Source organism: Anolis carolinensis, chromosome 4 (assembly GCF_035594765.1).
Source record: "Anolis carolinensis isolate JA03-04 chromosome 4, rAnoCar3.1.pri, whole genome shotgun sequence".
NCBI classification, from domain to species: Eukaryota; Metazoa; Chordata; class Lepidosauria; order Squamata; family Dactyloidae; genus Anolis; species Anolis carolinensis.
Window position 1 is genome coordinate 220,318,729 of NC_085844.1, and position 22,934 is coordinate 220,341,662.

At 39.5% G+C, this 22,934-nt stretch overlaps 1 protein-coding gene across 23 annotated transcripts in view; it reads right to left on the reverse strand.

The window, feature by feature from the left end:
• Positions 1 to 513: 513 nt before the first annotated feature.
• Positions 514 to 22,934, reverse strand: part of ptprt (protein tyrosine phosphatase receptor type T) — an 845,816-nt gene continuing 823,395 nt past the window's right edge. For all 23 annotated transcript variants that reach the window (XM_062979724.1, XM_062979726.1, XM_062979725.1 and 20 more), the window contains 5 exons: positions 18,320 to 18,451; positions 16,954 to 17,079; positions 15,145 to 15,308; positions 13,511 to 13,646; positions 514 to 10,402 (listed from right to left, as the gene is read on the reverse strand). In XM_062979724.1, coding sequence (XP_062835794.1) covers positions 10,349 to 10,402; positions 13,511 to 13,646; positions 15,145 to 15,308; positions 16,954 to 17,079; positions 18,320 to 18,451 — 612 coding nt within the window. In that variant the 3' untranslated portion in view covers positions 514 to 10,348. The remainder of the gene's footprint in view (positions 10,403 to 13,510; positions 13,647 to 15,144; positions 15,309 to 16,953; positions 17,080 to 18,319; positions 18,452 to 22,934) is intronic.

Below are 22,934 nucleotides of genomic sequence, written 5' to 3' on the forward strand. Positions count from 1 at the left end.
TGATGCCATTTTTATTGTTATTTTCAGACCTGCTTTTCTAATATGCCTAGACACAAAATGAAACTCTTGGCTACATCATCTGGACTCCCATTACAGCCTGCTTTGGATTTCTCTTTCTTGACTTATTTGAATTCATCCACAAACCTAGCTACTTCTGTATTTACTCAGATTATAGAAGTAACACCAATTCTATTTATAGATGGCTGTAAATGTGCTACACCCAGAGAAAGAATGTTTTCAGCCAGAATACAAAAGCATTGACTCTTTTGTATGTGTGTGTGTGTGCGTGTGTATGTGTGTGTGTGTGTGTGTGTGTGTGTGTGTGTGTGTGTATGTGTGTATATATATATATATATATATATGAATGATAGTAGTTCTGAGGTTGATCTTTCTCTTAAGTCTTTTTAGCATGTACATACTTTGCAATTTCGTTTGGTAGGTGTTATCCTATTTCTGTTCACATCAAACATTGAAATTCATACAAAAAAAGGAATAAGTACCAGTGCAAGAATCTCTTAGTAAAACATTAATCTTGGATCACAGGTTTATTGTATGGATTTTGCAACACAGCCCATATTACAAACATTATCTGGGAAACATTTACAAGAATAAATAAGATGGACTTGCAGTTGTAAAAAAAAGTTTACACTTCACTGTAATGTACAGTCAAAAAATATATCTGATATTCATTGACTTGACATTTACCTTCCCTTCTTGTAAACCAGAAAGAAAAGAAAACTCTGAATGCACAGTGCTGAATTGTTCATATTTATATTTTCCTTTTTTCTCTCTTTTTAATACGTGCTTTATCTATCAAACATCCAAACTGTACAACTGAGCTTCAGTGATAAACTTAGGCATCCAGGGTACCTGCAAAAGAAAGGTTATTTAGCCATCATGCAACAATCCAGCTAGCCAAAATTTGCTCTCCTCAACTAAAAGACAATTTTTGGACTAGCTTGGGACATGTTGAGTACAGTTACATCCCCCTCATTCTTGCAGGGAGAAGATAACAGGAATATAGCTGACACTATGCCCTTTTGGATGTTAGTACATCTTGGCTTCAGAAGGTGAGGTGATAAAAGAAGGGAAAAGTAATGAGAACAGGTTAGTGCTTACTCCCCATCCTTCCTAGCTCATCTATAATTGCATTTTGTTCGGGGTTTTTTTTTTTTTGTATGAACAAAACTGATTTCCAAAACCTGTTTTAGTATGGGGAAAAGTAATCAAATTATGTTTTTTCCTCCCACTTTGATGTTGAGAATTGGTCTTATCTATGAGCACTTATGTAGTCAATAGCATAGAAAATATCAGGATACAAAATATGTTTCTCTGGATATGGCAAGTTCTATTCTTTACAGAGGACGCAATTTACAGGATTGCTTAATGATGCCAAAGCTTATGGGGAGATTCCTTAGCTAATAACTCTGTCAACCCAATCATGGGATTGTCCAAAAAGAGAAAGAAGAATGGCTGATAACAGGCCAAGAAATGGCTTGGTTCTCCAATATTAACAATGTAATGTAACAGTATGCATTCACTTTTGGACTAGCTAACCTGATAAAACCTTGCTGACAAACAGTAAATGAATGTGGAATGCTGGTACAACAAGACATAGTTTTTGGAGACCTATGAACACATTAAATACAGCTAATGGACTTCCTTGACACCACAGTGTAGTTGTGCTGATCTACCCCTCTGAATGTATAGAAACATTACCAGCACAACATGGCTTACTTTTAGCACTTCTCTTTAATACAACACAGCATGGAAAGTTACAGAAAATCTCACAGGGAAGAACAGCTTCAATAAATGAGATATTTGTCTGCTGGCAAGTCTATACACAGCAGCCTGTTTGCCACAATTTCTTGATTATTGTATCATGGTTATTTTGGTGGCCAGGACATGGGCAGGAATTTATGAGACAGGAACCTTTGTTTAAAAAACAAAAATTACAAGAACATTGTGGGGTTTTTTTTTGTGAAAAAAGGACTACTTGGTTCACTGAAAAACTTCAGAGATGTACTATTAACATGTTTAGATTGTACCAGCTGCTTCTAGCATCAGTCGGCTTGTTCTGTCAATGAGATGTTTTAAAAAATATTTTCTAGCGGTTATCTCAGTGAAGAACTTCTTAAAATGTAAGGCAGTCATAAGGTGAGGAAATGTTGACTGTGCTCAAAACCTAGAACAACACTTCTTGAGTTTTGTATGCAATTCTTTATCTCCATTCTTTCTTTACATCCATCTTTGCCAGCATCTTCAACTACGGTGTGATAGGAATGAAGATATTAACATTTACAGTTCTATTCTTGACATTAGAAAGGTGAGTGAAAATAAGGTTGTTACTTATAGCCCCAGTTTACATCATTTTGAGTGTGTGGCATCAGAGTTATTTCTTCCATTAAAAAAAATCTCAGTCAACAAGGAAGCTGAACTTAAGAAACCTCACATCATTCTTAAATCTATTCAAGGTCTATTTGTTAGCACCCACGCAGTGCGTGAAGTGCATAGAATATCACCATGTCTAAATAGATCTTCCATCACACTCCACTCAATATTTCATTTATTTGATGGGTGGAGATGAAAAAATGTCAAGCATTTCTCAAGCACAAAGCATTTTTAACAATACTGTAGGAGGGATGCTTTTTTTCAAAGGCACTGCTGCAAAGTGGACTTCGTAGCCTTGAATGGCTGATGAGAGTGGGCTTAAACATTGTTCTGTGAGAAATACAGAATATAACAATTCAATTGTATAAGACATTTCCCTCCTGAACATACTTCACAATTGCATGTTGTTATTATTTACTTATGATAAATCTCTAGCGTTTCTGAATTGGGTTAGAAAATAATACAGTAGGTTCATGGAGGATTCCCCATATATTTCCTGAGATGTTGAGTTTTCGTTACAGTCAGATAATAATAATTCTTTTCTAATTTTTTCCTTGAGAAAAATAATATTTTAAGAATTTTTCTTGCTATGGGAAAGTCTTTAAAAACTGCATAGTTTTCACACTAATCATAGCTCAGTACTTCTGCACAAAATTTGCATTTTTCCCTGTGCAGAAAATGCTGTTTTCCACATTTTGTGCAGAAAAAGTCCCCAACTACATTATTTACTGTGCACGAAACATTTTCTTTCAAGGAAACATGGTGTTTTCTGCACAAAACAACACTCCTAAACAGTGAAGACTTCTATCAATCCAGAAAATCCTGGACATCTTTTATCCAAATTCTTTTTTTATTTTTTATCCTACTAGTACAGTTTCATAGATAATTTATCAAGCTAAAGCTCACTGAGGGCCCATCTACATTGACCATTAAATGCAGTTTCAAATCAATATTGAAGAAAATAGTTTCACTGTACAGATGATTACATAGAAAATCCTAAAACCAGTTTGAGGCCCAAGATAGTAAAACCAAAGAACACTGATCTGCATTAAAGGTTTTCTTTCATGCATGTTTGTAGGAATTTGTTGTCTGACCACTGCAATTTGAAGTTAGCTCCAAACTACATTGAATAATCAATGTAGATGACATCTGAGGTTGTCAAATTTCCATTACAGCATGCATCCCACGCTGATTGTATATCAAATCTCAGTTGAACATCTTTTGTCAAGCAATTCAAAATATGTAATACTCCAAATTCAAAGTTGAGTGGTTGAGATATGGACACCTTTGCTTTCCGGTGGTTCAATATACACAAACTTCATTTCATGCATAAAATGATTAAAATGTTATATAAAACCACCTTCATAAGGTGCATAAGGTGTATATGAAACATAAATGAATTTCATGTTTAGACTTGGGTCCTATCTCCATGATATCTTGTTATGTATGCTATGAACTTCAGTTATTTCAAAGTTTGAATTTGGATCCCAAGCATTTCAGATAAGGGATACTCAGCTTTTATATTGCATAAAGTATAAACTGCCTTGAGTTGTATAGGAGGCAGACAGGAATATTTAAAATAAAAAGATTAACATATTGTCAGGGGTGTGTGGATTGTGAATTCCTGCATGGCAGGGGGTTGGACTGGATGGTTCTTGTGCTCTTCTAACTGTGTGTTTCTATCGTTCTGTACCTTGGAGAAATGTGGCAGTCTATTTGCTAGAAATGATATTCCAAACTCCTCTTCTTAGTCTCTTATTCTGAAAACACTTCTTCTTAGTCTCAGACAACAACGAAGGATTTTTAAACCAAATGCAAACAGTGCCAACAAAGAAGAAAAATAAGACAAGTGCAAAGAAGCCAGAATGGATGTCCAAAGAACTTCTAACTGAGCTAAAGCTCAAAAGTGACATGCACAAGAAGTGGAAAAGGGGAGAAATCACCAAAGAAGAATTCAAACGTATAGCCAACACCTGTAGGGAAAAGGTTCGCAAGGCTAAAGCGCAAAATGAGCTCAGGCTTGCCAGGGACATAAAAAACAACAAAAAAGGCTTTTTTGCTTACGTTGGTAGAAAAAGGAAGAAAAAGGAGGCGATAGGGCCATTGCAAGGAGAAGATGGGATGATGGCGACAGGGGACAGGGGATAGGGAAAAGGCAGAACTACTTAATGCCTTCTTTGCCTCGGTCTTCTCAGAAAAAGAAAGCCATCTTCAACCTCAGCAACACGGAATGGACGAAGGATTGGGGGAAATCCAACCCCAAATAGGGAAACAAGTTGTCCAGGAACACTTGGCCTCTCTAAACGAATTCAAGTCCCCAGGGCCAGATCAGCTACACCCAAGAGTACTGAAGGAACTAGCGGAAGTTATTTCAGAACCACTGGCAATTATCTTCGAGAGTTCTTGGAGAACGGGAGAAGTCCCAGCAGATTGGAGGAGGGCGAATGTGGTCCCTATCTTCAAGAAGGGAAAAAAGAACGACCCAAACAATTACCGTCCGGTCAGCCTCACATCAATACCAGGCAAAATTCTGGAAAAGATCATTAAGGAAGTGGTCTGCAAACACTTAGAAACAAATGCGGTCATTGCTAATAGTCAACACGGATTTACCAAAAACAAGTCATGCCAGACTAATCTGATCTCTTTTTTCGATAGAGTTACGAGTTGGGTCGATACAGGGAATGCTGTGGATGTAGCGTACCTGGATTTCAGTAAGGCCTTCGACAAAGTCCCCCACGACCTTCTGGCAAACAAACTAGTAAAATGTGGGCTAGACAAAACTACGGTTAGGTGGATCTGTAATTGGCTAAGCGAACGAACCCAAAGGGTGCTCACCAATGCGTCGTCTTCATCATGGAAAGAAGTGACAAGTAGAGTGCCGCAGGGCTCCGTCCTGGGCCCGGTTCTGTTCAACATCTTTATTAACGACTTAGACGAAGGGTTAGAAGGCACGATCATCAAGTTTGCAGACGACACAAAACTGGGAGGGATAGCTAACACTCCAGAAGACAGGAGCAGAATTCAAAACGATCTTGGCAGACTAGAGAGATGGGCCAAAACTAACAAAATGAAGTTCAACAGGGACAAATGCAAGATACTTCACTTCGGCAGAAAAAATGGAAATCAAAGATACAGAATGGGGGACGCCTGGCTTGACAGCAGTGTGTGCGAAAAAGACCTTGGAGTCCTCGTGGACAACAAGTTAAACATGAGCCAACAATGTGATGCGGCTGCTAAAAAAGCCAATGGGATTCTGGCCTGCATCAATAGGGGAATAGCGTCTAGATCCAGGGAAGTTATGCTCCCCCTCTATTCTGCCTTGGTCAGACCACACCTGGAATACTGTGTCCAATTTTGGGCACCACAGTTGAAGGGAGATGTTGACAAGCTGGAAAGCGTCCAGAGGAGGGCGACTAAAATGATTAAGGGTCTGGAGAACAAGCCCTATGAGGAGCGGCTTAAAGAGCTGGGCATGTTTAGCCTGCAGAAGAGAAGGCTGAGAGGAGACATGATAGCCATGTACAAATATGTGAAGGGAAGTCATAGGGAAGAGGGAGCAAGCTTGTTTTCTGCTGCCCTGCAGACTAGGACACGGAACAATGGCTTCAAACTACAGAAAAGGAGATTCCACCTGAACATCAGGAAGAACTTCCTCACTGTGAGAGCTGTTCGACAGTGGAACTCTCTCCCCGGGGCCGTGGTGGAGGCTCCTTCCTTGGAGGCTTTTAAGCAGAGGCTGGATGGCCATCTGTCGGGGGTGCTTTGAATGCGATTTCCTGCTTCTTAGCAGGGGGTTGGACTAGATGGCCCATGTGGTCTCTTCCAACTCTACTATTCTATGATTCTATGATTCTATGATTCTATATGTTCATTTCCCTCTTCTCTTGCAATCCCACCTCTGATATTTCATATCTCTCTCGCTCTCTCTCTATGCCCCCTCCCATATCTTTTTAAATATTCCACATGGAACCTGTCTTCAGTTCTACTCAATTTTCTTCTGGGCTGGTACATTAACACTCCTCATAAAACAGGCAGTTTGGATCCACTCTCCACACTTGCACTAATTTGTGTTCATGGCAGACTGTGGTATCACAGGGTAAATATGTCCATTGCTTTTCCTTGTGCCTGCCTCTCCTCTATCATTCTTCTCTTTAAAATTAAATATTACTATCTATATATTATGAGCCTCGGTGGCGAAGTGCGTTAAAGCACTGAGCTGGAGACCGAAAGGTCCCAGGTTCAATCCCCGGGAGTGGCGTGAGCGGCCGCTGTTATCTTCAGCTCCTGCCAACCTAGCAGTTCGAAAACATGACAATGTAAGTAGATCAATAGATCCGGCGGGAAGGTAACAGTGCTCCATGCAGTCATGCCGGCCACATGACCTTGGAGGTGTCTACGGACAACGCCGGCTCTTCAGCTTAGAAATGGAGATGAGCACCAACCCCCAGTGTCAGACATGACTGAACTTAACGTCAGGGGAAAACCTTTACCTTTACCTATCTATATATTAGATTTCACCTGACATCTTCCCTAAATCATAATAATTATATAGCTGCAAGAGTGCTGGTCTATTTAAGTTAACAAATCCTTTGATAAAGATCTTTTTGTTTTGCAAGCTCTTTTTCCTTTCTCTTTGCCTTTTGTCTGGATCTTTTTTTAGTACCATCTGCATTGGTAGGATAGTATAAGAGAACTGGAGGTAACAGGCTTTTGCTATCAGACCATTGTGGCATATTAAGCAATGCAATAATGCTTGAGTTAAACCACAGATCTATACTGAACTGATCTTTTTGTGGTGCAAGAACTTTTTCCTATCCTTTCCATGTTGTTTCCTCTGCTGATACCAATCATTCTGTTCAAGAAATAATACACAGGAATACAGGAATACAACTTTGTTAACTGAGATATATCTATAGCACCATTCATCAAGTTCCAGCCTCTGTCTTTATTCAAACAAGAGAACAGTCAACCACAATTACAACTGGGACATTTTCCCAACACAGTCTCTCTGCACTCAACTAGAATGCTTCGATTACATACTGCCTGTTCATGCCTCAATCACACAGAATAGAAGATTGAGGAATCACAAATGCATTATGCTGTTTATTACGCTGTTCCTATTCTTTTATATCAAAGTAAGCAATGGTGGATCAAGCCCAATAAACAAGGTCTCTAAACTGGGCAAGAAAATGTGCTGTCTCAAGCAAATAGCAAGACTGTTTTATGCTCTGTAGCTTTTGTTGTTAACACATTTAGCATTTCCAGGAGGATTTTATCCCTAGCTCTGGTTGCTACAAATTTTGTAGCTACTTCTGTTATTTACTTGCACATTTAAAACATAGATTGCTTCACTGGGATTTAATGATTTTATCCTTCCAGTGAACTTGTAAAAATATGTCCTGGGAGCAAAACGATTACTAATTAAAGGTGCCTTCTAAATTAAGATGTCTTGCAGCTATTGTTGCTTTACCCTTTGATTTTTGATTTTTTTCTAAAAAAAGAAAAGAAAAGAAAAGAAATTAATACTATATTTCAAATGTCCCAAATCAATATGTCTAAGGCTGGTTATTAATGAAATGACCTGAGGATAGAAGCACAACAGTAGGGACTCCTAAAAAATAAAACTGTTAAATGTGCAAACCTTTTCCCCTGACAGGAAACCGAGCTGAGTATGCCAAGCAAAGCATCAACACCCATACCAGGTATTTTGTTTTTTTTTTTCAAGGCTAAAATAATAATAGGTCTGAGATGCAAACATATGTTCAAAGATGTATGAACAGATATGTTGAAATGTTTGTAAATGCCTGTGATTTCCAATGGAGAATGTAATAAACTATTATGTTAGTTTTCATGTAGATTCACTATGTAGGTCTGCACAGCAAAAATTAAACATTCTGTTTATGCATGTAAATGTCCCAAATGAATCATATATCCATTTGGAAAGGTATTAATATCAAAGAACAGGCTTTCCACATTGGTACTTGTGACAAAAGACCTGACACATGGTAACCTCACACAGCTAAAGGGCTCTGGGAGATGCTACATCTTAGCTTACCTTCTTGCTAATTGCATTTGTTGTGTGCAAAGTCTCAGCCATCATATTTTTTTGCAAAATGGATCACCCTGATCCAAAGTTGTATTGTTGTTCAGATCCAACTTCAAAAACCATAATTAATTCAGCTGAATCAGACAGAGAGGAATTTTGATCCCTTTCTCCACATATTTAAAAGGAAACTGGAGGCTAATTAATGATGGATAACTGTATACAAATACTAAAAATTATAAAAGGAATCTTTTTTAAACAGGGCACATAGTGAAACAGAAATTGGACATTATATTCTACCCAATTTATACATGATTCTATAGCTTTAAAATATAATTGTTAATCTGAGGCAACACACCAGAATTGTTTGGTGTACATTTCCAAGAACTGCATTTTAAGATTTTAAAGAAAAGTCTGAGGAGTATAATCTTGATACTGTCCCTCAATATGCCAGTGTTGACCCTTTTGTTGCTGCTGTTACTATTATGTAGAGCTAACATTTTGCCATTTATCAAATAGGAACTGTATTGTTTGGCTAGCCATTGGATAATAAATATGAAATCTGTACTTTATTTTGGACCATGATCATGCCATAAACATCAATCTCTCCTCTCCAATCTCAAGATCAGATACTTACAACTCTGTTATATCCCCTGTTTGGGGAAATATGACTGACAAGTCTAACTTGCAAAGATAAACTTGACTGTACTGCAAACTCCTAATAAATACATACTTCATTTTTTCATTAAAAATACTGTTTATCAGAAGGTGTGAACTGCTGCCATCCAGTCTTACTGATCAGTGTCTCTCAGCCATGTCTGCAAGACGGCTGTGATCTTGACCATCACTTATCACGTGGCAGAACCTGTCTTTATAATAAAGACTAGATAGTTGATGGAAACAACCGCCAAAATAAGCTTACTGCAATATGCTTATAACCCAGGCATGGGCAAACTTCGTCCTCCAGGTGTTTTGGACTTAAACTTCGACAATGTTTTGAAGTCCAAAACATCTGAAGGGCCAAAGTTTGCCCATGCTTGTTATAACCCAACGGGTTTTTAAGCCTTTCCTTACATTTCAATCAGCATTAAGGACACTGCACACAAATACTTATGGTAACATGAATTTAACTTCAGTACAAACCAAAGAACAATAGTTGGAAACGTGATGACAATTTTAAGATGTTCTCATTTTCAGTGGCTAGGAGGTGCAATTTTACAGGACTGCTTCAGAAATGCTGCAGTTGATATGAACTATTAAGATGTAACCAACCCATGCAGAACATTGGAAATCTACTAGCACTGTGTAACAACCAAGGCAGAAAATTAACCAGCAACCTCTTAGCTCTGTGCTCTGCTTCTGAGACAATGGCAGCAGACAGGAATGTACAGCTTCATGACAGTGGCCTTTTCATTTAAGAAGCTGATCACAAAGGCTTACTGTGCTGAAAGCCTTAATATGTGTCTACTGAAGCTTTTTTCCTTTACCAAATGGCTGATAAATGAAATTAAAAATATAAAGTGAGGATTTGTAGCAAAAAAACAGAAAGCAGAGCTGAAGACAAAGGATTATCCAAGTATTTTTTCCCCATCCCCATTTGTCTCAAGGAAAAACAAAAATACACATCCAAAATGGCAGAGAATCAGTCAGAAAGTATTAGAAAGCAGAATCTTCCAGCCTGCTTCTTGCTTTTCCAATTCATACAGTAGATTGTTTAAAAAGCAAGACATGTTCTGGATAGCAGATATTGGTAGATCCTTCTTCCTCCCAATGGCACTGAGATCTGATCTGGTCTCTCACTCAGCAGTGAAGAACTTTACACTCTTCATCCCTTTACTCTTTTGAAGGGGAGAGGACTGATGTCCTTCAAACATCAAGGCTTTTGGAATTCAGCAAGCTCCATGCCCTTGACGGTTAAAATGAACTCAAGTATTCCAGTGCAACCTCATATACAAATTTATATTGTTCCTAAAAAGAAAAAAAAGGAAGAAATAACAAGCGAAAGGAAGAGCACAAGGAGAAAGACAAGATATTGTTTAAGATACTTTCCCTCCTGTTTTTATATCAGCATGCAAGTTCATACTTTGAGACATACTCAAAGTTCATTGCTAAAATCCTGTTGGTTGATATCAATCAGATTAGATCCAGTCAATCTATTGCTGAGTGGCAGGTCAATACATACATAAATCCAGTTAATTCAATGGCTCTACTTTAATCAGGATTAACACTAGAACTAGAGCGTGTGTGGCGTTCAGAGCGCAGCGAATCAGACCAAACACGGCTATGTTCCTATCTTAGGACATATGCCGCAATAACCAAAGCTGCAAGAAAAGCTTACCTTGCGGCCAATATTGAGTCTGCAAAGAACCATCCAGTGGTGCTGTTCCGTGTTGTCAGAGGGTTGTTAAATCCCACCACTCAAGGTGCGATCCCTGACAACCCAGCAGCCCACTGTGAAGCATTTGCTCGGTTCTTTGTGGACAAAGTCACTCTGATTCACTCTTTGACGCCATATTAACAGCAGTCTCTGAGGATGTAACACAAACACCTGCTTGTCCAGTTTTGATGGATTCATTCCAATTGGTTGAGCTTGAGGATGTGGACAAGATCCTTGGAGAGGCAAGACCAACCACATGCATCCTAGACCACTGCCCATCCTGGCTGATGAGAGAAGCCAGAGGGGGTTTGGCTGAGTGGGTGAAGGTGGTGGTGAATGCCTCCCTCTGGGAAGGCAAGTTTCCAGTGAACCTGAAAACAGCTGTGATCAAACCACTGTTGAAGAAGCCATAATTGGATCCCACTCAATTCGGTAACTTTTGGCCTATTTCCAACCTCCCCTATTTGGGCAAGGTCATGGAATGTGTGGTTGCCTCGCAACTCCACAGATTCTTGGAGGACACTGATTTTCTAGATCTGGCACAGTCTGGCTTTAGGCTGGGGCATGGTACCAAGATAGCCTTGGTTGCCTTAGTCAATGATCTTCGCCGGGAGCTAGACAGGGGGAATGTGTCCCTGCTGGTTCTGCTGGACTTCACAGTGGCCTTTGATACCATTGACCATGGTATCCTTTTGGGATGCCTCGTGGGGATGGGGCTTGGAGGTACTGTTTTGCAGTGGCTCAACTCATTCCTGGAGGATTGGTCCCAGATGGTGTCATTGGGGGACACCTGCTCAGCCCCACAACCATTGACTTGTGGGGTACCGCAGAGTTCTGTACTGTCCCCCATGTTGTTTAACATAACTGGGAGAGATCATCAGGAGTTTTGGAGTGTGGTGTCATCTTTATGCAGATGATGTCCAGCTCTGTCACTCCTTCCTGTCACTAAGGAGGCTGTCCAGGTCCTGAACTAATGCTTGGCAGCTGTGTCAGACTGGATCAGGACCAACAAATTGAAATTGAATTCAGACAAGACAAAGGTCCTCCTGGTCAGTCGGAAGGCCGAACAGGGTATGGGGTTACAGCCTGTGCTGGATGGGGTCACACTCCCCCTGAAGGCGCAGGTTCGCAGTCTGGGAGTAATCCTAGACTCACTGTTGAACCTGGAGCCCCAGGTCTCAGTGGTGGCTAGGGGAACCTTTGCACAATTAAAACTTGTGCACCAGCTGCACCCATACCTTGGGAAGCTGGACTTGGCCACAATGGTCCACACTCTTGTTACATTCCGTTTAGACTACTGCATTGCACTCTACATGGGGCTGCCCTTGAAGACTGCTTGGAAGCTTCAACTAGTCCAACGGGAGGCAACCAGGTTGATAACTGGAGTGGCATATAGGAAGCGTACTACTCTTCTGTTACGTCAGCTCCACTAGCTGCCAATTAGCTACCGAGCACAATTCAAAGTGCTGGCTTTAGCCTATAAATCTCTAAACGGTTCTGGCCCAGCTTCCTTGTCTGAACGTGTCTCCTGATATGACCCACTACGTAATTTAAGATCCTCAGGGGAGGCCCTGCTTTCGGCCTACCAGCCTCACAGGTCCGTCTGGTGGGAACGAGAGACAGGGCCTTTTCAGTGGTGGCCCCCCGCCTATGGAACGCCCTCCCAAGTGAAGTCAGGCAGGCTTTCTCTCTCCTATTCTTCCATAAAAGAGCTAAGACTTGGCTGTGGAACAAGACTTTTGGATAATAGAGGCAGCATCAACTACAACATATATTCTAGGATATAAGTGACAGACCCGGTTTTGAACTTGAAATGCGCCTAAATGTATATTTATGTGTATTTATGAATGTTTTAATGTAATCAAATTTTTAAATTGAATTGAAATGTTATTGTAATTGTTTATATATGTGTTTTATATTGTAAGCTGCCCTGAATCTCCTTATTGGGTGAGAAGGGCGGGAGTAGAAATGCTGTAATAAATTAATAAATAAATAACGCTAGAATTTAGAGTTTAACAATGAAGGATTCCCAAATTGTATTTAGCATTCCACAGAATCACTGGTTATCTCTATTTCTTTACTCGACTGGGCAAGATAGGTAGATCTTGCTTTAACTACAAAAGGCTGTCTACTTGAAGAATTATTGGGCTTTAAATTACAGCAAAAAAGACAAGACTTGCAATTGATTGGGAGAAGAAGAATTATGGGAGCTGCAGTTTAAAAAAGTAACGATCTTAGTAGTAAATAAGCAGATGACATACTATTTAGCAGTAAGTACCATTATACTTAGCTGCTGAACTTGCGGACCAAATGGTTGGCAGTTCGAATTCGGGGAGCAGGGTGAGGTCCCGCTGTTAGCCCCAGCTTCTACCAACTTAGCAGTTTGAAAACATGCAAATATGAGTAGATCAATAGGTTCCATTCTGGTGGGAAGGTAACGGCGCTCCATGCAGTCATGCCGGCCACATGACCTTGGAGGTGTCTACGGACAACGCCGGCTCTTCGGCTTAGAAATGGAGATGAGCACCAACCGCCAGAGTCGGACACAATTCGACTTAATGTCAGCGGAAAACCTTTACCCTTTACCTACTACCATTATACTAAAGGGGACTAATATCTAAGTAGCTCTTGAGAGCAATAATATCTAGAAAGGACTGGGAAAGCATACTTCTATGCCTGTTTTCTTTGCTTGTACTTACCAGTGTTTCCACCATGTTGGATTTGTTGTTTCTCAAGGTTTTCACTATGTGAAACACATCAATGATGTTTTGCTGCTGGATCATTTCACATACACTACAAATAGCACAGAAGGTGCCACTGCGGCCACCACCATTCCTAGGCAGAGAAAAGAAGATTGGTTTCAGAAAAATGACACTTTTCTAAAATTTCTTTCTAAAGTCCAAGGAATTTTCTAAATCTAAGACATTCCCCCTAGCATGAATATCTGCATTTATATATTTAGAAAGGTTAATACCTGTGTAGGTTCTATATGTACAGGTTCATCAATGCATTAGTATAAGAGGGAAAGTAGACACATCCTACACCATGTGGTGATATACATATTTTAATTATTTGGCCTTAAGGGTAGGATCCTGAACTACACAAAAGACCTGACATTTTTAAGAACTGGCAAAGCTCGTTGTTGTCGCCCCCTTTGAGTTTTTTCATTTGGAAGTAGAGGATAGAATTCTAAGTAGCATGTATACATTCTGGATCTAGCTACCATTTAAAATTCCCAAAATGCCCTGTAATACATTTTGAGTTGTTCTTCATTTTATATAAGAGATATTATTTTACTACACCATTGTTTATAATGGAATTTATGCATTTATAGATTGTAGAATCCATATTGGGTCCTGGAACATGACCCGAGTGGAATCTTTACAATTTCTTGGTGATCCCCATAGAGTAGGCCTGCACAACATGTGGACCTCCAGGTATTTGAGATTTCAGTTTTCACAATTGCTGACAATTGGGCAAATTGGCCAGGGCTTCTGGGAGTCTGAGTCCCTAACACCTGAAGGGCCACAGGTTGTACAGGTCTGCACTAGAGGTTATGCATGATTATATCATTGTGTGGTGACCAGGATACTGGTGTTGACCTTCTTTGGATGTCTGCCCCTGATCTCCTGCCAGATGTGTGTTGTGGGGCAGATAAAGGGCGAGTCTGCTCTAGGGTGGATAGAAAAAAATGAGAAAAGGTTTTAAGGATGATTCTTGTCTTAAGAGTTTTTAAACATACAGAAACCCCTTTCTCGTTAATTAATTGAATTTGAATATCTTTCCATATGTATCTTTCTTCAAATCTCAATCAACAACATAATGATTTCAAGTCCTATTTTTAATGTACTATACAGTAGATTAAATGGGTCAATAGGGATTCTTTATGCCTATCAGGGGAGCCCTGGAGGCGAAGTGTGTTAAAGCACTGAGCTGCTGAACTTGCAGACCAAAAGGTCCCAGGTTCAAATCCCAGGAGCGGAATGAGCGCCCACTGTTAGCCCCAGCTCCTGCCAACCTAGCAGTTGGAAAACATGCAAATGTGAGTAGATCAATAGGTACCGCTCCAGCAGGAAGGCAACAGTGCTCCATGCAGTCATGCTGGCCACATAACCTTGGAGGTATCTATGGACAACGCCAGCTCTTCGGCTTAGAAATGGAGATGAGCACCAACCCCCAGAGTCGGTCATGACTGGACTTAATGTCAGGGGAAAACCTTTACCTTTTATATATAAATACTGTCTGTGGTATTTTATCAAAGCAACAAATATTGGTAGATCCATGAACATTCACTTAGTGAACAGTTCTTTCTTAAAGAGGTATATGCACTTACAGGCAATGGACCACTGTCCGCCCGTCTCGTCCATCATACTGCTCTTGCCACTTCTCCAACCTCCTAACCACTTTCAACAGAGAGCGCTTGGAAGGAGGAACATCTCTATATGCTGGCCAGCCAATATACTGCAAATGCTGAACAATACGGTATCCATCTTGTGGCTAGGAGGAAAAGAATTATACATTGGTCCATTAATGTACCCACATTTCTAGGTAAAAGTTCAGATATTGGAACATAGGTAGTATAAAACAGCTTCCAGCTTTCCTTATCAAAACAATTTTAAAAGATGCCGTTTGTCCTTGTAGAGTATTGCTAAGAAGTATTCATTTCAGGTAGCACTTCAACCTTAAGAGAAAACGTTTGGAGAAACTGAATCCTTGGAATGAGAACTGGATTTACACAGTTGTTAACTCCATCCTTCAACCATAGGATTCCTTTTAAATAATTGCTAGACCATTAAGGATTAATTGCATGGGATATATTACTTGTGGGGATAAACATCAAGGTTTCTTTGGGCATTAGCACTTCAGGAATTTCTGAAACTAGTATTCAAGAATCTCAGTTGCAAGCAATAGCCATTTCCTGCAGACTGAAAAATACTGATACATAAAAGATTAGAAGGAACATTATGTTCATGGCTGGAGGGACTATATATCATGAATGGTTAACACATAGAGATAAGACACTAGAGACAGGGTAATTATATTGGAAAGAGGACCGAGTTCCTCCAGAAGGAAAAAGACAATTTGTTAATATAGGCACTCCTTGAGTGGTGGACTAGATACCTGAACACCATGTTACGAGTCCCCATTCTGCCATGGAAATGCTTATTTTTTTTTAACCTAAAACCCCATGATAAGGTTTCCATAAGTCAGAGCAAGGAACATATATTTGTGCAACACTGATAAAATCAGCAAACTATATCTGGTACATTGTGGACAATGAATGAATAAACAAATGAGTCAACATTTTTAACTTCAAAGGGTGAGAATCAACATTGTAAGTTATGGGGGACTGTGGACCATGTGGAGCCCCCTTCTTCCCGACCCAGTGATCCCACATTCATAGAGACAGAAATGGAAAGCCTCAAACATGCCTCTGAACTGATGGCTAAATTATTGAAGGCTTCAAAACAGCAAGAGTTAAATTAAAAGGAAGTGAATAAATCAGTTTCATGCCCCCTGCTATTCTGTGTTCAAAGGAAAACTAGAAAGGTTTTCCCCAGGATAACAAGAAAGGAAGCAGAAGCAATTGTAGAGAGATGGCATGGATACAAGATGAGGAAAAAGAAGATCAACTAGGTTACACATGGGTGGCGAAAGACCTGAATAGGAAATAATCATTCCTGAGAAGTGGAAACTGTGGCTCACACTAATGATTTGTTTGGTTTTTTTTTTGTTTGTTTATTACCTGCATTTATATCAAAAGAGGATCCAAAGGAATCCTTCAGAAGCCCTCTTACTAATAAACTAGGCTAAAATGGATTATTTATTCAAAAGGATTATAGACAGATGTGGAAAAAGAATATTCAAAAGAGAGAGACAAAACATACACACACAACTAAAAACTTTGGGTGTATACTTACCAGAATAAGAACCTGCTTTAACTTCACTAACCAAACATTAAGTCTATGTTACTGCACTTCCCTGTAACTGACTGAATAAACCTAAATTACCTGATGGAATATCTCAGTACAAAAAAGAGAGAAGACAAATAGAAAGGGAAAAAAGGGAGTATATAAAAGATACATTCCTTCCAAAGATATTCTGCCCAAAATTCTAAGGCTGATGGGAAAACAGGATTTACCCTTGCCATGTTGCAGATCCGAAATATTCTGTTGATAATATCTTCATCTATGTCAGCAGAAACAAATTCCACTTGGATTGGCCCATAACAACAGGATGTCTTTTCTGGCCAGTACTGCATACAGAGCTGGAGGCAAAAAAGTAAAAAGATTGTGCTTAATAAATATATATATATATATATATATATATATATATATATATAGTAGGCAAATTACAATAGCCCAGCTTTTAAACATGAAGTACCAACATTCCTAGTAGCATCTTATATTACAAAACTTTTCAACATGATCACTCTGCAAATAGGAAAAAAAATGACTAAAATGTCTGGGGAAGACAAAGCCAGGGAAATATCCTCAGTATTAAATAGGCAATCATAAGTTAACTGATCTGGAAAAGTCCTTAGAGACTATTGAATGAAATCATAACAATATCCAACCTAAATAGAAATTAGATAATAACCTCCTCCTCTTCCATATCTATGGTGAAAGCAGCTCTTGTACAAACCTCTGTATACCACCTGTGCGCAAAACCCATTTGAGAGAAAGAACAGAGAAAGAAATGCCATCAAATGCAGTTTTAGGATTCGTAAATGGCATTTGATGAAGTGGACTTCAATCTAAGAAAGCTTATGCTACTAACATCTTTCTCTCAGTCTCAAAATCCATCTGCATACCTATATACCTGTTGCTATGAAACATGACAGGCTGTATCTCTCAACAGAAATCAATACCCCTAAACATTTGAGATAATTTTGCCATTACAGGCTTGCCAATGTAATCTGTCTTTCTATTACAGTTTTAAATTGACCTAAGTAATTAGTATAGATGTGCATTAAGACTATATTTTGGATCAAAACATGAACTCATAACAAATTGTAGAAGAGGCCAAGACACTCATGAAAGGCATAATTCAAACCTTAACTGTAAAGGTAAAGGTTTCCCATGACGTTAAGTCCAATCATGTCTGACTCTGGGGGTTGGTGCTCATCTCCATTTCTAAGCCGAAGAGCCGGCATTGTCCGTAGACACCTCCAAGATCATGTGGCCGGCATGACTGCATGGAGCGCTGTTACCTTCCTGCCAGAGCGGTACCTATTGATCTACTCACATTGGCATGTTTTCGAACTGCTAGACTGGCAGAAGCTGGAGCAACAGCGGGCACTCACTCCACTCCCGGGATTTGAACCTGGGACCTTTCGGTCTGCAAGTTCAGCAGCTCAGTGCTTTAACACACTTCGCCACCGGGGCTCTCAATTCAAACCTTATATTCAGTTTTATAGAAATATTTTTACCACAATATTTGGCTTATCCCATTGTAGATGAAAATACCTGGTCTGTACATAATTACATATTTAAAATTTGACTTACTTGTGCAGCATCCATTTCATTCAGCATCACAATAGAGGAACAGTTATAATCAAACACCAGCCTCCAGAAATCTGCTACAGTGTTTGGTAGTGGATGCTGGGTAACTATAAAGGCAGCTGGTTGCTTGTGGCTCTGAGGAAAGTGAGTTGGGGAGGAAAGCAGAAAAGAGAGAAATGATTAATGCTGTGGGGAAAATCAATCATCATTTATTCAGGAAAAAAAAAACCCTGAAGCCCAGGAGGCTATGGGCGGGCAAACTGATCCATGTAACCAGATTATACAAATTGTACCTCATACCCTTGTTATCACTGCACACTGAAAGAATGAAGCTTTTGTAATTGAATCCCAATGAAGACATTTCATTAAAGAAGTGGCATAAGAACAAGGATTATCCATTATGAATTATGCATGTGTTAGGACCTAGCAAAATAATAATAATAATTAGAAGAATGAATGAAGGTGACAGCTGGAAGCATGACTTTCCATTTCCAATGCCAAAAACGAGTGAAGCTGGCATCCAAAGAAATTCTTAGGCTTACACAATGGGTTTCTGTGACTTAAACAGAATTTATTCACTTTGTTAAACAATTCAGCCCAAGCAGTAACAGAAACTCCTCCAGGAAATCATTGGGTTATTTCTAATATAGAAAACACTGTTTATAAAATTTAAAAAATCTAAAACTTATTTGGGTCATGGAACTATTTTCATGACCGTGGGGATCCCTCCCAGTGGTTATGCATATAATCAATTCCCGATTCCTTGTCCCCTACTATACAAGACACTGACAAACCTGCCAATCCTGTTAATTATTGCTAAAATAGATACAACTATATAAACATTAGTTTGTTTCAGCCTTCAGAATAATATTAGATTTAAAAGTATACTGTGGAAAACATTGTTCTCCTTTACTTTCCAGGCATTGGAAAATGTAGAACCAGCACTGAATGTAGACTCTGCTTCTGTCTTATTAGTGCTGCTCTGCTATTTCAGCATGATTTTGACTTAAGAATCACAAATCACAGAGCCAGCATATTGTAGTCAATGTTGGGCTACGACACTGAGACACAGGGTTTGAATCCTTAATTCAGCCATGGAACCCTACTGTGTAACTTTGGTCAAGTTAAACTCTCAACTTCAGAAGAAGACAAAATTGCCCCCTGAATAGATTCTGCCAAGAAAAAAACCATAATAGAGTTGGCTTAGGGTCTCTATGTCAGAAATAACTTGAAGGCACAGAACGACAGCATCACAAATATTCCCTATGATTATTAGAACCCTTGGAGAAAGAGATAGAGTTCCATCCTAAAATGTTCCTTTACACTATCCTTTCATTTTAAAATGTGCAAAAACTGTTGGTCATGTTGCTGCATCAGTCCCTCTACGATCCTAAAAGACTGAAGCCCAAAGGAAAGTTGTAGGTCATCAGAAGGGGACAATTAAATCATCCTGCTCACTCTCTTCCACACATGCTCTCTTGAAATGTTAGAAGGCCTTTCTTATTCCCAAGTGAAAAAGGGTTCTTTGCATTTCCATCAAGAAAGAATAGAGGTCTAGTGTGGTATTCTGTTGGTGTGTGAGAGGAAAAGGAAGATGAAGGGAACTAGAAAGAATTAAACATGTTGCAAACATAGCTGTAGATCTCAGCATTTTGTTAATGATATTTTAGCGTTCAGTCAACTGCTGTGTGCAAAGCCACAATTCCATTTGCAAAATGTCTTGGGTCACCATGTACCATGTTTCCCCAAAAACAAGAAATACCCATAAAATAATAATAATAATAATAATATAATAATAATTTTATTCTTATATCCCGCCCCATCTCCCCGGAGGGACTCGGGGCGGTTTACATGGGGCCATGCCCAGACACGACAGCACAAATCAGATAAAACATTAAACCGAGCAGTAAAACTTCAACATGATTAAAAACAGTCATAAAAGTCAATATACACAATAATATTAAAATCCCGATTTGGGTCAAAAGATCCAGGCCAAGGTGCAAAGCAATATCAAGTTATCAGGGAGGGATAATTATACAGCAGGTGTAATACTTAAAGTGCTGAATGAATCCTAAAAACAATCCAGAGGGTCTACTGCTTAATAGGTAAATAACATGATCCCACAAGGATCAGTCAACGAAGGCCTTCTGGAATAGTCGTAGCAGGATTTCTAAGCATTTGTACAATGTAAGCCATACCCCAAAAATGAGACATAGTGATACATGCTGAGGCATAGAGGGAGACATAGAAATGCAAAAACTTTCTGCAGTGGTGGTGGGGATGAATTCAGGTCTCCCTCTCACTTCTTGCCTCCTCCTCCTCCTCCTCCTCCTCCTCCTCCTTTTCCTTCTCCCTTTTCTCCTTCTGTTCTTTCTTCCCTTTGGGCCAGGCCAGGCAAGGCTTCTTCCCCGAGTGAGTGTGTGAGAGAGTGAGTCACTGGCTCCAACGGGGCCGCGGTTGGCAGTGCTGCTTTCCTTTGGCCCGTTCCCCAGGAAGTCTCCTCAGTAAAGTGAGGAGCAGGACTCTGTGCTTTAGGTATTTTGTGTCCTCATGGGGAATAAGTAAAGCTGTGGCTGCCATTTTACTCAGCACTATATTTGAATAAATGAAGATTGTTGTACTATACTTGATAAAAATAAGACATCCCCAGATAATAAGCCATAGTGTGCCTTTGTGAGAAAAAAAATAATTATGAGTGTCTTATTTTCAGGGAAACATGGTATACATGCAACAGGCTTTTTAATAAAAAGAACACATATATGTTTTGGGATAAAAAATAAATCCCACATTCTGAAGAATCAGAATAAGCCATCAGTAGATTTCCTAAACATTCTAGGAAATAATAGCTCATCTGCATACTTTTTAACTATCAGCTTTAAATGAAGTTGCTCAAATAAAAAAAGCAGACAGGTGAAGAAAGGCAATACATTTTTAAGACACTGTTATTGTTATGTCTCATATATTCCTTATAGAAAGTACAGCAAGGAACGGGAAAGAAACATAACTGCACAGATAGTAGCAACAAGATCCATAGTTGTTTGCTGCAATGTGTAATGCAATGTTTGTCTTCTTGCCTCATCAACTACACCTCTAGCAAGTGCAAACTGATAGCTCTCTTGGAAGAGAAGGTCAGTGCACTATAGCTAACACACACACATACACACACACACACACACACACACAGAGAGAGAGAGAGACTCCTCAGTACATCAGAGAACATGAGAACTTGGGCAGAATACAAAGATAATTTGTCCTGTGGAACCTGTAGGAAGAAACTGTCAAGGGAAATGAAGAGTTCTGTAACAGTGATGAAACACTCTGTAGGGAAAGTTAGTGTTAGAACCAGACTTAATAACCTCTCCAACTAAGCAACCCCTTCCTCAGCAGTGTATATGCTCAAACAGGAAACCAGAAACAGGTGACAGTAACAGGAAGCAAGGAAAGGTTCTGGTGGCTGGGGACTCTGAGGTACAAATTGGAAGTGTGTTGATTCCTGAGCCATGTATCCAATGCTGTTCATTTGGGTGAACTGAAAGGAGGATTACTTACTTGTGTGCTCATTGGTGTTCTGTTGTATTTTGGTGACCTTTTGTCTGTTAGTTTGAGTGTGAGCTGAAAGGAGATGTGCCTATGTGCTCCTTAATATTTTGTTATTCTTTTGTGTGTAGCCCCAGGTCTTTTTCAACTGAATAGACTTATCTCTAAGCACATAAAAAGGAATGGCATTATCATTAAAAGTTAGTGTGTCTGTCTCAGAAGCTGAATAATCTCTTTTCTCTCAGGAAGTAATAATTCCACTATACCCTATGCTGATCAAGCGTCATCTGGAGTAATCTAATGCTGATAGCCTCATTTTAAGAAGGATATAGGCAAGTTTGAGCAGATTCAGAGACGTCCAACAAGGATAATAAGACATATGGAAAATAAAACATAGGACAGGTTGATGGAGCTGGGCACACTCTGCTTGATGACAAGAAGACTGAGTGGCATTTATTTATTTATTTATTTATTTATTTACAGTATTTATATTCTGCCCTTCTCATCCCGAAGGGGACTTAGGGCGGATCCCATTACACATATAAGGCAAACATTCAATGCCTTGACATAGAACAGAGACAGCGACAAACGCAGGCTCCGAGCTGGCCTCGAACTCATGACCTCTTGGTCAGGTTGATTTGTTGCTCACCAGCCTGTGCCACAGCCCACTTTTTAAATACCTCAAGGGCTTTTGAAAAGAGTAAGAAGCAGGTCTAGTCCAGAGAGTAGGCAGGTGTAGCTCTAATGATTTAAAGTTAGAGGATAGCAGATTTTGATTGAATTCTAGAAAGAACATCTTGATAGTAAGAGTGATACGACAATGAAACCATTTCCCTAGATAGGTGATGGAACCTCCTTCTCCAAACATCTCCAAAAAGAGGCTGGATAGCTACCTCTCGGGGATACTTTAGGTGGAGATCCTGGACTGAACTAGGTGTTGGACTCAATAGCCCATTAAATCTGTAATATTGTAGTCAACAAATGGCACATGATGATATTATTTAATCTATACAACAGATAAGTATCCAGTGCAACTGGGTACTCCTAATCAGAGCTTGGAAGAGTTGATTTCGAAGAGATT